Source organism: Haliotis asinina, chromosome 7, assembly GCF_037392515.1.
Source record: "Haliotis asinina isolate JCU_RB_2024 chromosome 7, JCU_Hal_asi_v2, whole genome shotgun sequence".
Lineage (NCBI taxonomy): Eukaryota > Metazoa > Mollusca > Gastropoda > Lepetellida > Haliotidae > Haliotis > Haliotis asinina.
This window is the reverse complement of record NC_090286.1, coordinates 20004209-20020859: the sequence shown is the minus strand read 5'-3', so window position 1 is coordinate 20020859 and position 16651 is coordinate 20004209. Positions and strand designations below refer to the sequence as shown.

Sequence of the window (16651 nt, the reverse complement as noted above, 5' to 3'; positions counted from 1 at the left end):
GGATAAACTAAAAATTATATCACAAAATTGTAGGGGTATAAATGATAAACTTAAGCGTAAACAATTGTTTACATTTCTAAAACGTAAAAAAGCATCCATTTATTGCCTACAGGATGTACACTTCACGGAAAATATGGAAATTAAAATACGGGATGAATGGGGAAATAAAAACTGCTTTTTTAGTTCCTTTAGGAGTAATTCTCGTGGCGTAGCAATCTTATGCTCTAAATGGCTAGACTTTGAGTTGCAAGGGATAACTACAGACGAAAAAGGTAATATGATTATAATTGAAATGAATTTAGATAGCTATAAACTCGCTATTGTTAACCTCTATGGTCCAAACAATGACGATGCAGAGTTTTATATATCCCTTAAGCAAAAAATAGAAAGATTTCAAAGTGACCATGTGATTTTATGTGGAGATTGGAACGCTGTACAAGAATTCTCTATTGACACATTCAATTATAAGCATATGAATAACTCTAAGGCCAGAGACCAAATTGTACAATTAAAAGAAGATTTAGATTTCGTTGATGCCTGGCGTGAAATGAACCCCTACGACCGGCGATATACTTGGCGACAACCCACTCCACTTAAACAGGCGCGCTTAGATTACTTTCTTGTATCCCATAATATATTACCCTCAATTATACAATCAGACATAGAACCAGGCTTTAAAACAGACCACTCGTTGATATCAATGACATTCAAACTATCGGATCTAAAACGCGGCAAAGGGTTTTGGAAATTTAATAACTCTCTACTAAGAGACCATATTTATGTAAAGAAAGTGAAAAGTATTATTTCAGAAACAGTTGCTCAGTATAAAGTAGATACAGAATCTGATGACTGCACCATTAATGACCAACTTCTCTTCGAAACTATCTTATTAATGATCAGAGGAGAAACCATTAAATACTCATCCTTCCAAAAAAAGGAAAGAATTAAGAGAGAAAAATATCTTTCTGATAATTTAAATGAAAAAGAAATACAACTTGATGAATCTAATAGTGAAACCGTTAAAAAGGAAATAATCACCGAAATAAAGGCTATTCAACAGGAACTTGAAGAAGTATATCAATTTAAAACCCAAGGTTCAATTCTAAGATCGAAAGCGACTTGGATTAAACAAGGCGAAAAACCATCCTCTTTTTTCTTGGGACTGGAATCTAGAAATTTCCTTAATAAATCTTTTTCTAGATTACAAGACTCAAACGGACGTATTCTTGAGTCCCAAACTGACATTGAGAATGAAGTAAAACTGTTCTACCAAAAACTGTACAGCAAACATGATGTCTCTGACATAAATTTAGATAATCTGCTTAAAGGCTATTCTGTTCCGAGGTTAAGTAGTGATGCTGCGGCGAAATTGGAAGGTATACTTACAGACGATGAAATTCTTGCCTCCCTAAAATGTCTTAAAAATAACAAGAGTCCTGGTGCAGATGGTTTCACCGCAGAATTCCTTAAATTTTTTTGGTGTGACTTAGGCAAATATTTGGTTCGTTCTTTGAATTATGGATATAAAAATGGAGAATTATCAGTATCACAAAAACAGGGACTTATCACATGTATACCTAAAGGAAATAAACCAAGACAATTTATGAAAAATTGGCGTCCAATATCATTGTTATCAATATTTTATAAAGTTGTTTCAATGGCAATTTCTAAACGAATAAAACCTGTGTTGAACTTACTGATCAACGAAGATCAAAAAGGCTTTATGTCTGGTAGATACATAGGGGATATCACCAGACAGATATATGACTTAATTGAGTATACTGATACATATCAAATTCCCGGACTTTTATTATTGATAGATTTCGAAAAGGCCTTCGACACTGTTGATTGGTCGTTTATTGAAAAAGCTTTAACCTTCTTTAATTTTGGGGAATCAATAAAACAATGGATGAAGGTTTTCTATAAAAATATTAAATCGAGTGTCCTGGTAAACGGTTTTGGGACAGATAACTTTGAAATTCACAGGGGCTGTCGTCAGGGTGACCCATTATCACCATATCTCTTTATACTTTGTGTTGAAATTCTTGCAACAATGATACGTAATAAAGCAGAAATAAAAGGAATCCATGTAGGCAATGTAGAATATCTGCTAAATCAGTTTGCTGACGATACAACCTGCACCTTAGATGGAACAGAACGTTGTCTACACGCAGTACTCCAAACCTTAACTTTCTTTGCCCGTTTTTCAGGATTAAAGGTCAACATCGACAAAACTTGAATAATTTGGATTGGCTCAAAGAAACGTTCAAGAATTAAACTTTGTCAGAAGTGGAATTTAAACTGGGAACAAGGAAACTTTGAACTATTAGGGATAAAATTTGACCTGGATATTAAAGAAATGATTGATTTGAACTACAAAGATAAGTTAAGACATTGCGAATCCCTCATGTCAATATGGTCAACTCGAAACCTAACCCCACTGGGCAGAATAACTGTCTTGAAATCGCTTGTCCTCCCAAAACTAAACCATTTGTTTGCCTCTCTTCCTAACCCTCCGGATAAAATGATTGAGGATTTGCAAGGTAAATGTTTCCGATTTATATGGGGGAACAAACCCGATAAGGTGAAACGTGATCAATTAATATGTACTGTAAAAGATGGGGGTCTTAATGCACCAAATATTAAAGAAATAATGCAAGCTCAAAAAATTTCCATAATAAGACGATTTTATAATAACCACACCAAATGGTGTAATCTCTTTTCTGAAAATTTGCCTAAACTGGGATCTGCAACGATCTTCGAATATAATTGTCCAAATCTTAGAAACATTATCAATCCACTTGTAAGAAACAACTTCTACTGTGATCTCCTGAATGCCTGGTGGGATCTACTATCCGCAGATGGGGCAACAAATTCACAAAACATTACCTCTCAAATTATTTGGTACAATCAAAATATTTTAATCGATAAGAAAACTATATTTTACCGAAACTGGAATGCAAAAGGTGTAATATTTATAAACGATCTCCTGAATGACTCTGGAAATTTCCTTTCTCGAGATATCTTTGAAAATAAATACAATGTAAAAACAAATTTTCTAGAATATTCAGGTGTAATAAACTCAATTAAAACATTCCTCAAAAGAAGAAATATTAGCTTAGAAACAATTAGGAAAAAACAAAACCCTTTGCAACCATATATGTTAAACCTTTTGAATAGGCAAAAACAAGGCAGTCAATTATTTTACAGAGTCCTACTGGAAACAAAATCAATAAAAAATCAACATTGCGTAAAATGGAATAGAATTCTAGAGAAAAATATTGATACAAACTATTGGCAACAATACAACCATATCCCCTTCCATTGTTCTGAAGATACCGCTCTGCAATGGTTTCAATACAAAATCTTGCATCATATTTTACCAACAAAAAATAGACTCTATAAGATGCAATATGTTGACAATAACCTGTGTAGCTATTGTTCGGCTTCTATAGAGACAATAACACATTTATTTTACGACTGTAGCAAGGTTAGTCACATGTGGCGAAATCTTCAAAACTGGCTCAACAATAACCTCGAGGCAAATTTAAAGTTCACTAAAAAACAAATTCTGCTTGGATTCGACCAGAAAAATAATGACCCAATCAACATAATTCTTATTCTATTCAAAAAGATTATCTTCGACTGTAAAACATCAAAACAGATGCCAACTTTTCGGTTTTTACAACTGGAACTTAAAAAATATTATGAACTAACAAAATATTCAGCTGCGATATGTTAAAAAATTGATCACTTTTATAAATTTTGGTCTATCTGCCATGGTCTGTTTTCTGAATGATGCCCTAACTTTTGCATGTTATATTATGTATCTTCTCTTTTCCTTAATTACAAACCCACAGAATGTACTCATCATAAATGGACTTGTGTATCAAAGTAAAAATGAAAAAAAAACAAAAAACAAAAAAAAAATTTTTTTTCAGTTTTCCTAAAATATTTTGTGTGAGCTGTTGCCAATCCAAAAAGGCTGACTGATATATCAAATGACTGAATGATTAAATTATTTCTGTGATATTATACATGGTGTACCAGGTTGAGCCAGGTTGAGTTTAGTTACTAATAACTGACACATGATTCGTATTTGGAAACTGCTGGCATATCGTATTGATGCCCATCGATACCAGCAGAGCTTGATGTCGTTTTAATTGTGTTATATTAATTCCTCAAAGACCAAATCATCATGAGTCATATAAAACCAAGCTTGATGACTATGGAGAAATGTTTCTAACAGAATCTTCATTTCACAACAACCAGGTTGCCAGGCTGACATGTTTGTTTCTCAGCAGGCAGCAGAGTAAAAACATCTCATATTCTCCATGGTGTCATCACTTGTACAGGGTGAGAGAACTCTGCAGTTAAACCAGGCAATACCGACATTCAGAGAAATAATATCAGAACAACATCATATACTAGACAAAAACAAACAACACTAAAAACATTGTTTACATATCATGTTGTGAAGGATATACTTGATTAGAAGAAACACATTAAAACCTTGATGGTGATGTTTTATTATTAGTTTTTTTTAAGTAGGAACCATTATAACAAAATGATGATCTGACCAGGATATTGTAGAATCAGCAATAATCATGGCAAGTTTCTTTGTTGACCATAAATAAATATTTGTTAGGGTGCAGAGGCAAAACGTAGATTTGTTTCTAGTTCAAGAATAAAACTAATAAGCACTTAATTAAATATAAACATAGGTATATAAACTCATGTGGCTCAAACATTCAGTTCTACAGCATATACTTAACATTAATGTTGCATGGCAGATACTTATCAGGACTGACCAAAATTCTGATTGTGAAAATTTGATGACAAAAGATTCACAACTCCTGCTCTAACAATTAGACTGCATTGTGTCTAGATAAAACATACAGAATAACTAGCAGTGAAAATACCTATGTTAATTAAGCACAAATCTACCTGACAAAGGAACATGCATGTATACAGCGTAAGACTGCTGGTCCTTATGAGTTGACTTCATCAAGAGGGAAGCTTCAAAGATTGCTCTCCCTTTAGTGTGTAAACCGCCCTACAACTGCCTTTCATTTAGAATTTACAACTTTCATCATCATATGTCTCAATAAAACATTTATTCTGCAATATAAACATGGACTGGGAACATATATAGTCTCGCCTACACCTGAGTATATATTGTCTCTTCATGACGAACACCAACATCTCTTGCAGTGAGGTATGTACATGAATGGCTGTGGCACCAGCGCCAGGTAATGGAATATAACTGCAGTGGCCTGACTGAACTTGTAGGGAGAGACAAGCCAATGTCAACAAGCTCAACATTCACACAAGTAATCATTGACTCCTTGAGGTCGAAAATAGGTTCCAAGATCCCTCAAAGATCTGGCAGAAATATCAAGCAGCAAGTGTTTTTCTCTTCTAGCAAATGTCAGTAACTGGCTTCAGGAAATGCCACAACTCAGTCGGTGACAATATTTGGGAACACACATACTCTGTCCCAACGAAATATCACTGCCAAATATTTCATGTTGTCAACACTGTTCAAAATTGCATGCATTCTGGTATATAAGACCTATTTCCTTCACTTTGAATCTCTTATGTGAATAAATATTTACACCAGTTGCCAGTGTTTACAAAGAAAACACATCCTTTTCTTACTGGCGGTTTCTGCAGCTGCCCCGCATTTCCTCATACACTGGATATGGCAATTACCCACACAAAAACTGGCAGACATGGGGTTGGTCTAAGGGGGGTAACTCCTGTCATCTTAACTGACAGGGTGCCTGTTTGGCAGGTTTTAGGTGAGGACAGCTATGTTGTTAGTGAATATCTTCACCTGTATGGTGATGTTAACATTGACAGATGGGGTAGCAACGTATCATGTCATCAGAGGCGAGAGGGACATCTGCCACTACACATGATATCAGCAAGAACTATGCATGTAATTGGGCTGCTATCTCATCACCATCTGGAGATATCTATCATTAACATGGTGCACACATCATCAATGCTTGGTTGATTGTACATCATTGTATACAATGACATTCTAGTACTGTCTGTAACAAAGTACACCTACTCAATAGCTGCTGTTCTTTGCAGCAAATATTTACATCAAACTGTTTGGAGTGAATATTTAAAACAAATCAACTGACAAAGCAAAACTGTAGCAAGGGTCATGCATGGAAATGAAAACATGAACTGACTGAGTGCCATTAGCGTAAGTCTGTAAATAAGTGAGTCTGGACCAGATGATTTAGTGATCAACAGCATGAGCATTGATCTACACAACTAGGATACAATGACATGTGTCAACCCAGTCAGCAGGCCTGACATGTATGTATTTCAGTTTCTATCAGTTTCCACCTACACTCATCACTGCAAGCTGTCCAGGGTTCTCATGTACACTAGCATCTAGTCTAGTTTGAGGGTATGTGTGGCAGACTAGTTGCTGATGGTGAGAGGATAGCTCTATCGGCTGGTTTCAGGAGCTGTAACACATGCTACACACATAGCCACACCCAAAAACATCAGTTACCAAGAAATGTTTTACCACGTGTGATCTCGTCATGGGTGATTCTCATCATAAGAAGATTATTTGTTTTTGTGTCATGTCTCAACCTTCAAAGTAGGACTTTTACATAAACTTTGTTGAAAAATTAATACAAAAATAATTTACTCCTTCTTCTAGGAAAATAATGTATATGCATTGAGTCTCCACCAGCATGTGATGTTGAAAATGCTTACAAAATTCCATGAATCAGTAAAGAAATGTAAATATTTAATGTCTTGTTCCACTGTCATGTTTCATGTTTATCACTGTGTTGCTCCACTGTTGTGTTTCAAGTTTATCAGTGTATTGTTCCACTGTTGTGTTTAAAGTTTATCAATGTATTGTTCCTCTGTTATGTTTCAAGTTTATCAATTTTGTTCCACTGTTGTGTTTCAAGTTTATCAATGTATTGTTCCACTGTTGTGTTTCAAGTTTATCAATTTTGTTCCACTGTTGTGTTTAAAGTTTATCAATGCATTGTTCCACTGTTATGTTTCAGGTTTATCAATTTTGTTCCCCTATTATGTTTCATGTTTATCAATGCATTGTCCCACTGTTATGTTTCAAGTTTATCACTGTGTTGCTCCACTGTTGTGTTTCAAGTTTATCAATTTTGTTCCACTGTTGTGTTTCGAGTTTATCACTGTGTTGTTCCACTGTTGTGTTTCAAGTTTATCAATTTTGTTTCACTGTTGTGTTTCAAGTTTATCAATGTATTGTTCCACTGTTGTGTTTGTCAAGTTTATCAGCTACTCAAACAGAGAGCATTGGAAGCACGTGATGTACAGTTTCTGGACAGTTCACACCAGCAGTCAGTACCATGGCCACACAGGTGTCAGCAGGTGTGACCAGGTGTCGACTGATCTTGCTGTACTTAAAATTCTCTTCACAGCTGTCTTTAAACTGGATTTGGGGACAAGTGACTTCATACAGCAAGAATAATATCAGGTTACCATCTGGTCCTTTATTCTTTGCAGTACTGTCCTCCATTATTGTCAATAAAGTTCTTTGTGTGTCACATATGTGGAGATATCAACAAGTACTTGTCTGTCATAACTAAACAGGGATGATGATGGATGAGGTTGTGATGATTTGCTTACTGTCTCACTTACCAATTACAATTTCATTGCATTTGTCAGCAATGAATGACAAACCATCTGCATATTGTACTAAAGAAAGAATTACATGAAGTCTCAATATCTACTTCACAAACAGCCATAAGTATAGTGCTGATATATATTCCATGATTGAACAATTAACAAATTAAAGAAATATCTGTGTAAGTACTCAGTTTAACTTCTAGGACGTTTATTTTATAAGCTTTTCTGAACAGCTTGCTGATGAGATCAGATGCCTTCAACAGTGCCATCAAGTTGTCAAGGTAACAATATCATGAACTGCCCATCATTCTATTATCTTTTATACTTGCAGCATTTTGATTGGCTCTTTGAATTTTCTGGTTTTGATCTACATTTTCAAGGCAGGAATGATGATGAAATATTCAATTTCTTTCCTCCAAATACAGATTCAGTGGGTCCTCCCAGCATAATATCTATTTCTAACATGTCTTGGTTTGACTTCCATACTGATGATGATGATAATAATAATAATAATAATTAGCTCACCTTGTCTTGACCCTCCTTCCCTGCAGGACTGTTAGGTCCAAAGAAATATTTCTTGTTGAGGTATTTAGTTTTAATCTCCTTGGCTTTCTGATCCCTCTTCTTCTCATCCGAGTGTGGAATTCTCCGCCAAGCTTCAATGTCCATCCAACACATAAGGTCCAAGCTGGCATAGTTGTCCGCCAGGAACTGTCGGAAATGTTCCAGCTCAATGCGGTTGTGTATTAGTTTCTCCAGGGTGTAGTCTCGGAAATCTGGTGGAATGTTCTCCAACAGACTTTCATCATATACAGGGTCTTCGAAGCCTTCCATCGGGTCATCAGGAGTCAACACACGCTGAAATATATCAGCATGATGTCACCACAGAAGGAGATTTGTATATGTATTGCTCACTATGTGACAATCATTTCCTAGCTTTCATATATTTCAAATAAACCTGCTGTTTTCACTTGGCAGGGATTGAAGCAAAAGAAGTGCACATAAAATATCTGCTTTAGCTTCATACTCTTTTAGACCTTTGCTCACTTTATTTTCTTCACCTAACTTGTTTGTTGTTTAGTCCCACACTCAGCAATATTCCAGCTTGATGGTGGCAGTCCATAAATAATCAAGCCTGGACAAGACAATCCAGTGATTGATAGCATGAGCACTGATCAACACTGGTGGTATACAATGATGTGTGTCAGCCAAGGCAAGGGTGATCACCCAATCCCGTTAGTCACCTCATATGACAAGCATGGGTTGCTTGGTCCAAAACTGTGGACCAAGCAAACACACTAACGTCTGTGCCACCTGGGTTGTGATAAAAGAGCTACTGTTTTCTTGTACATGATCAACAGCTAACCAACTTCCACTGACCTCTTTGATAAGTCCTCGCTTCTGGAGGTGTAGCACATACTTGGATCGAGTCTCCAGGTGGCGCTTCACATCAATCAGCTCCACCTACAGGCAGAATATATAACATAATAAACGAAATGTTAAAATCTCCCTTTATACTTGTGCTTGAAGCAGTTCAAGTGAGAGGCTGTTGCTATGTCCATCAGTACCATATGCAAAGAATCAGATTTTCCCTAGGATGAATCTAGTGATAGTTTTATCTAACCTGTTTCCTGATGTACAAATACAAAGATAGCACAGAGACCTGTTTTCATTTGTCAAACCTTCTATCTTGATCCAGTGAAACTGTAGCGGAGGGAATCTTCTTTGATCAGTGAGAGATATCATGTTGTGCAATGCTTAAACCACTGCACTTATTCTCGATTCAATAATTTCTGTAGTGTTCATCTGTTTAGATAAATGAATATTTTTACTCATTTTAGAACATGTGTGATAAAAGCAGGGTGCAGTCAGCCATACTAGTCTGTATGGTGTGTGTACACACCTTGCTGTATGTCTTCACATCATCATCCAGGTTGAATAGCCATGCATCATACAGGATCGCCAAGGAGTGTTCCTCCGCTGCATCAAATAGTTCCTCATAGGGAGGGTCTAGACAGCGGTATACCTCATCCCTGATTGGTCCAGAACAACCGATGTCATACATTGCACCACGAACAATATACTGGGAGTACACAGCCTGTGATAAACAGAAATAACACCATTACAACCAAGCTGCTCACACTTCATCAACATTATATTCTTGACATGAAAATATTGTATCAAAGGCAAAACATAACTGAAAAATGTTTTGTTCTATGAGTTCTGTATTCTGTCCCACTGGAATATCCAAGACCTGAGATAAAAGGTAAAACATCCAGCAAAAGGGAAGCTGCTCCTGTTGGAACATGGCCATATACCCTAACTGTAGTCATGCACATCAGAAACTATCAAAATTCTTACACAGCACTCATCAAGACTCATCAACTGGCCATCAACTGGCAAGTCCTACACAACATCAATGAAATGGCCATCAACTGGCAATTTCTCTACAACACTCATCAACTGGCCATCAACTGGCAATTCCTACACAACATTGATCAAATGGCCATCAACTGGCAATTTCTCTTCAACACTCATCAACTGCCCATCAACTTTCAGTCTCTCTACAACACTCATCAACTGGACATCAACTGTGAATTCATTGCACAAGGCCACCTACATGAGCTCATCACATAGTGCCCTCAACCCTCTCCCTTCACTTGCTGAGCTTCTCACATAGTGCCCTCAACCTTATCCCTTCACTTACATGAGATTCTCACAGACTGCCCTCAACCTTCTCCCTTCACTTACATGAGATTCTCACAGACTGCCCTCAACCTTCTCCCTTCACTTACATGAGCTTCTCACATAGTGCCCTCAGCCTTCTCCCTTCACTTACATGAGCTTTCTTCTCCAGCATGTAGTGGTCGATGACGTCAGTGTAGAACAAAAGGTGGTATTCCTGCACTTCCCGCCAGAAGTTAAGTGCTGACAGCCAAAGCTGTAACAAATGTAACCAATAACATCAGGTAATGACACAGATACACAGTCATAATGTATTTTGTATGTAATCCTTTATATTGTCATCAATACTGCAAGAAAAATAGGAAATCTCTGTCACTACGAAGGGATTTACAGAGTTAGATTCCAAGGATGTGTTTGACTGGCATTTTAGAAGTTGATGGATAATAGAAATGTATAACACTTTATGGATGACAACTTCTTTATTTCTATGATGCGATGTTTTGGTATAGCTACTGATACCATTTTCAAGCAAGAGTAAAGCAACACAGCACAGAAACGGCTTTCATACAGCCATCATTGCCAATTAATCCCTATCTGCTATGTATACCCTGGCTTCACCTCACATGCTATCTATACCTTGGCTTCACCTCACATGCTATGTATACCCTGGCTTCTCCCCACATGCTATGTATACCCTGGCTTCACCCCACATGCTATGTATACCCTGGCTTCTCCCCACATGCTATCTATACCTTGGCTTCACCTCACATGCTATTTATACCTTGGCTTCTCCCCACATGCTATCTATACCTTGGCTTCACCTCACATGCTATTTATACCTTGGCTTCACCTCACATGCTATGTATACCCTGGCTTCACCTCACATGCTATCTATACCTTGGCTTCACCTCACATGCTATGTATACCCTGGCTTCTCCCCACATGCTATGTATACCCTGGCTTCACCCCACATGCTATTTATACCCTGGCTTCTCCCCACATGCTATGTATACCCTGGCTTCACCCCACATGCTATGTATACCCTGGCTTCTCCCCACATGCTATGTATACCCTGGCTTCTCCCCACATGCCATGTATACCCTGGCTTCTCCCCACATGCTATGTATACCCTGGCTTCACCCCACATATGTATACCTTGGCTTCACCCCACGTGCTATGTATACCCTGGCTTCTCCCCACATGCTATGTATACCCTGGCTTCTCCCCACATGCTATGTATACCCTGGCTTCTCCCCACATGCTATGTATACCCTGGCTTCACCCCACATGCTATGTATACCCTGGCTTCTCCCCACATGCTATGTATACCCTGGCTTCTCCCCACATGCTATGTATACCCTGGCTTCTCCCCACATGCTATGTATACCCTGGCTTCACCCCACATGCTATGTATACCTTGGCTTCACCCCACATGCTATGTATACCTTGGCTTCACCCCACATGCTATGTATACCCTGGCTTCACCCCACATGCTATGTATACCCTGGCTTCACCCCACATGCTATGTATACCCTGGCTTCACCCCACATGCTATGTATACCCTGGCTTCACCCCACATGCTATGTATACCTTGGCATCACCCCACGTGCTATGTACACCCATGCTTCCTCCAATTACCATTGAATTACTGCCCACCCCATCTGTTATGTATACATAGTTCTACTCTGGCTTCCTCCCAGATGTTATTGCATTATTACCTATCTCCTATGTATACCGTGTTCTGCCTCCTCAACACTGGCCTCCTCCCTTTGTTACTGTATTATTACCCATCCCATTGCTGTTGTTAATCCCTTTGATGCATTTTTTTATCTGGTCTTACCTAATCCCTGTAATATGTATAAAAGTCGGTTCTATGCTGTGTTGCTTTACTCTTGCTTGAAAATGGTATAAGAAGCTATACCAAAATGTCGCACCATAGAAATAAATCATCCATAAAGCATTATACTTTCCTAGATTCCAGTGATTGTTGTAAGCAATGAAAAACTGTTTTCTTGACCATCAAGTCACAACATTCAGTTTCTTACCTTATTTTTACCTCTCTCTATAAATTTTCTGAAGAAACCACCTGATGACCTCTCATGGTGGAGTGCCTGAAGTAGTGCCTCCATTCTCCGGCCACCAGTGAACTCTGACACTGTGGACATACTCTTCACAGAAGCAGCAGAGGATGGCCGCGCTGGGGTGGTAGGGGACAACATGTTGGTGGGGGACACAGGTTGGGAGGTGTGCCTCGGGGACAGCAATCTGGAGGAAGGGCGCCCTGAGACAGGACGGGCTGTGTGTCGCGGAGACAGGCGGTCAGATATCACTGAGGCAGACTCCCAGGAATCAGAAGAATCAGACAAAGCAGACACTGGACGACTTACTGTTGCCTTTGCAGATTTCTGTCTGGGAACAGCTGACTGAGCTCTGAAAAACAGGCAACAGGTAGTTAAACATTTTCTGTTTCATATCACCTGAAAGCCAGGATTTGGGTTATTTGGAGAAATGTTGCCATAACTTGTGTTTTTTTAATTTATGATGCAATACATTTAGAACAAATAAACCAATCATGCAATTTTTTTGGCAAGTGCTCCAACCAATAACATACAAATATAATGACTTGTGCTTAACAACACATATGAAAAAAAATCACCTGCAAATCCATCAGGGGATGTTGCTTTCATGACAACACATTTTCAAAAATTTAGTAATGTATAGCAAGGAGGCATTGATATTAATATCACCTAGAAAAGTGGTTCAGTTTTTAAAAAACTAATTCAACATATCATTCAACCAGAAAAGGCATATAAATAATGCTTGTATAATGTGTGCATGCATGTGAGTGTGAGTGTGCATGTGCGTGTGCGTGCATGCTCGTGTGTGTGTGACTATTTTTTTATCAGACCCATACTTGCTTGACAAAGCGAAAAGGATCTGTATTGAAACAATGCATCATCCAAATAATGAAGTTGTTCATCCATAAAGTTTGTTCCTTATCTGATTTACCAACTTCTAAACATGCCACTCAAAGAAAAAACTAAAGGTGCCATTCCAATTGTTCACAGTAGCAAGTATTGTTTTCAATTAGATACCTTGCAGCAGTTGCAGTCCGCACCTTGGCTGATTTGACTCTGTCTACCTTCATTCGGGGAGACAGGAGCTCCTTGGGCTTCTTGTTGTGTGTCTTGACACTCTCCCTCTGTGAACCGCTGGTGCTGGGCCGGGCATAAACTCTCTTCAGCCCTACTGGTGGTGAGGTGGGGGCACTGAGGACTTCAGGCAGGACTGGGGCCAGGGCCTGAACATAATGTCATATATAGGTGCATCAGTGGATGTCAGATAGTATGTAGAAATACAAGGAATGAACAAATGCATATAAGATGGTTGTTAGGACATCTTGTGTGAGACTTACCTCTGCGTTGAGTAGGAAAGATGCATGAGTGGGGTCTCTGAAGGATGAGTGGGGTCTCTGAAGGACGGCTGATGCTGGTGGGTGTCATGTGGTGGCTTTTGTGAGACTTACCTCTGTGTTGGGTAGGAAACATGCATGAGTGGGGTCTCTGAAGGATGAGTGGGGTCTCTGAAGGATGGCTGATGCTGGTGGGTGTGATGTGGTGGCTTTTGTGAGACTTACCTCTGTGATGACTGCTGTGTGTTGGGTACGAGGCATACATGAGCGTGGCCTGAGCGGCAGAATGACAGCGGTCGGGGGGTTGGGGTAGACATCTTTCTTCCTCTTGAGAAGCTGCTGATGGTGATACAGATAATATCTGTCTGGGTTTGAGGGAGCTGTCTGCTTCAGGAGGAACCGAGGAGCCCTGTAAATATGAAACATCCAATCAAAATTGAGAAACTAAAATTAGGAAACATAAAATTGATTGATACATGGCATCACACTAAAAAAATGATCTGAATACAGATGAGTATGTTGAGTACATACCAGTAGAGCACAAGAGGCTCTGCCACCTTGTTTTGAATCGACAACAGTCTCTCTACAGTCCAGCTGGACGGTTCCACCAAACCCAGCAAAATCTTCCACTCCATGGAAAGCTCATACGGAGACCCAGGGTGCTGATACTTCTCACGCATGTTTGCCAAGTAGCTAGAGAAAAGCAAAACATTACTCAGAAATGATTTAATATCCAGATTTAATATGAAATGAATAGAAAAAAAAGATCCATGGAACAGCACTTACATGAGAGTATGTTCCTCTGACTTGATCATCAGACTTCTGTCAATGTCCACCCAGAAGTTCCAGTGCTTCTCCCCAATGGTACCTTCAAGGAAAGACTTAAACTGCTGGACGCCTTTCAGCTTTGTGAGGTCATAAGTCCGATGTTTGTGTTTCCTGAAGAAGGTGTCCTGTTCCTCATAGTCTTCCTCACTATCCAGGAGGGAATCTACATCGCTCTCCTCCTTCTTCTCCTGCAGCAGGTCCAGTTCCTTCTCTGGTTCTTCCAGCTCCACCTCCGGGAGTTGAGTCTGCTCCTTCTGAATGGGCCCAATGGACAAATGGTCCAGCATATCCATCGTTATGTGGGAGTACTTCTTCCGTGGGAACATTCCCTGGATCTGAGGATCACTCTCAATACTCCTTTCATCCTCATCTATAATAGTAGCAATGCAACGCTTCAGAACTGCACCAACGATCACTGCTCCTAAATCATCAATACTGTCCACTATGACACTCTCAAATTGTTTTGTAAGATCCTGGTCTGACTGGTTCTGTGTGTCAAGTGTCTGCTGAGCATCCTGGTCTGTGGACAGTTCTTCTTCCCTGTCTTCCTCTGTGTCTCCCATGCCGGACTCTGTGTCAGTGGTCTCAGATCTGGGATAGGCGTACACCATTGCTCCATGTCTTGACCCCCTCTGGTCATCAGTGTTCGCCATGACACACACAGGCTCAGACGGTCGGGGAGTGTTGGGTTTGAGTGTGCTGCTGCTGAAGAGCCTAGTGCCTGGCATATCGTCCTCAGCACTCTCATCAGGGTAAATTCCATGTCTGGAACCAAAGTAGCCACTGCCAAATACAGAGCTCTTTGATGGACTCCCAAATCCACTGTCACATCTTCGGCTTAAGTCGGTCAAACCCATAACACTCACAGGTCGAGCACTCACAGGTCGAGCACTGCTTAGGTGGACAGCACTCTGTGGCCGAGACATTGTAGAGTATGTTGTCTCTGTATTTTGTACCATCTGAGCCTCAGAGAACCAGGCATCAGTGTCAGTAGTGCTTGCATTGCCCATACACACATACATGTTCTTGATAAGCTCCTCTTTGGGGTCCACCTTGGGCTCATCATCGTCTTTCTTCTTGGATCGCTTAATGCGAGGTTTGTAGTCTATCTTCATAATGGCGAACTCCTTGCCATCCTGGGAGAGTGTGGCCTGTGAGACGATGCTTGCCAGGCGGTACTCCAGGTAGCAGTCACTCTCCAGGAAGGATGGCAGACGCTCAGCCTTCACCCAGTGGATGCCCTGCTCCTTGTTCAGAGTCTACAACCACAAAGCTGCATTCATCAACGAGGACACCACTCATGCAAAACAATTACTGCTCATATTCAGAGAATCAGAACATGCTACCTGTCAGAAGTAATTGTAAACCATTTCATCCACTATATTCCATAGTATTCCATTAGGACAAATCCTTTATTGAAATATACCTGTTTTGCAATCAGATTAATTAAAGTTTTTGTACTCACAGTGACTGTGAATGACGTATCAATCTCCACTTTTTCTGGCCCCATGGGTTCCTCGATGGGGATGAGGGGGATGTCAATGAAGCTGTGCAGTTTGGCCACGTGGTACATGCGTGGTGTACGACGCTGTGACCGGATGGCAGCCTTGATCTGCTGGGCCAGTTCTTTTTTGGCATTGTTGACCACCTCAAACCCCCCAGTCTCCTTGTTGAAGCACAGCGGCTCAGGAAAACTCTGGAGCGGAACACATATCGTGATAAACTGGTTAACCAGTCTTGACCAGTAATATACACTTCCTGATATATCTGTAGGTGTTCAGGCCACTTTCATTGTTTCTTTGTACTGACTTTCTGTGTTGGAGGTATATTTATGGCAAGGCCTGTGTCCTTCCTCACAGTATATGACCTAATCTGTAACAGTTTTGTGGACAAACAGGATTCCAAGGAAAGGATGATGATGATAATTGTTTAACTGACGAATATCTGCTGTGGTGTTTTACAAATAACCTCAGGTCAATTTTAGCTAATACCAGAGGTGTTATCCATTGTATATTCAGATAACTTCTATGTTATCCATAGAACAATATAGTAGAAACAATATACATAGGAGTT

General features: G+C 39.6%; 1 protein-coding gene across 1 annotated transcript in view; it reads right to left on the bottom strand.

Annotated features, from left to right (window-relative positions):
* Nucleotides 1–16651, bottom strand: part of LOC137291908 (regulator of G-protein signaling 22-like) — a 98219-nt gene that overhangs the window by 38939 nt on the left and 42629 nt on the right. The window contains exons 4-13 of the mRNA XM_067823467.1: nucleotides 16044–16274; nucleotides 14537–15837; nucleotides 14282–14443; nucleotides 13976–14159; nucleotides 13434–13639; nucleotides 12384–12768; nucleotides 10493–10594; nucleotides 9557–9751; nucleotides 9034–9117; nucleotides 8179–8511 (exon numbers count right to left, since the gene is read on the bottom strand). Coding sequence (XP_067679568.1) covers nucleotides 8179–8511; nucleotides 9034–9117; nucleotides 9557–9751; nucleotides 10493–10594; nucleotides 12384–12768; nucleotides 13434–13639; nucleotides 13976–14159; nucleotides 14282–14443; nucleotides 14537–15837; nucleotides 16044–16274 — 3183 coding nt within the window. The remainder of the gene's footprint in view (nucleotides 1–8178; nucleotides 8512–9033; nucleotides 9118–9556; nucleotides 9752–10492; nucleotides 10595–12383; nucleotides 12769–13433; nucleotides 13640–13975; nucleotides 14160–14281; nucleotides 14444–14536; nucleotides 15838–16043; nucleotides 16275–16651) is intronic.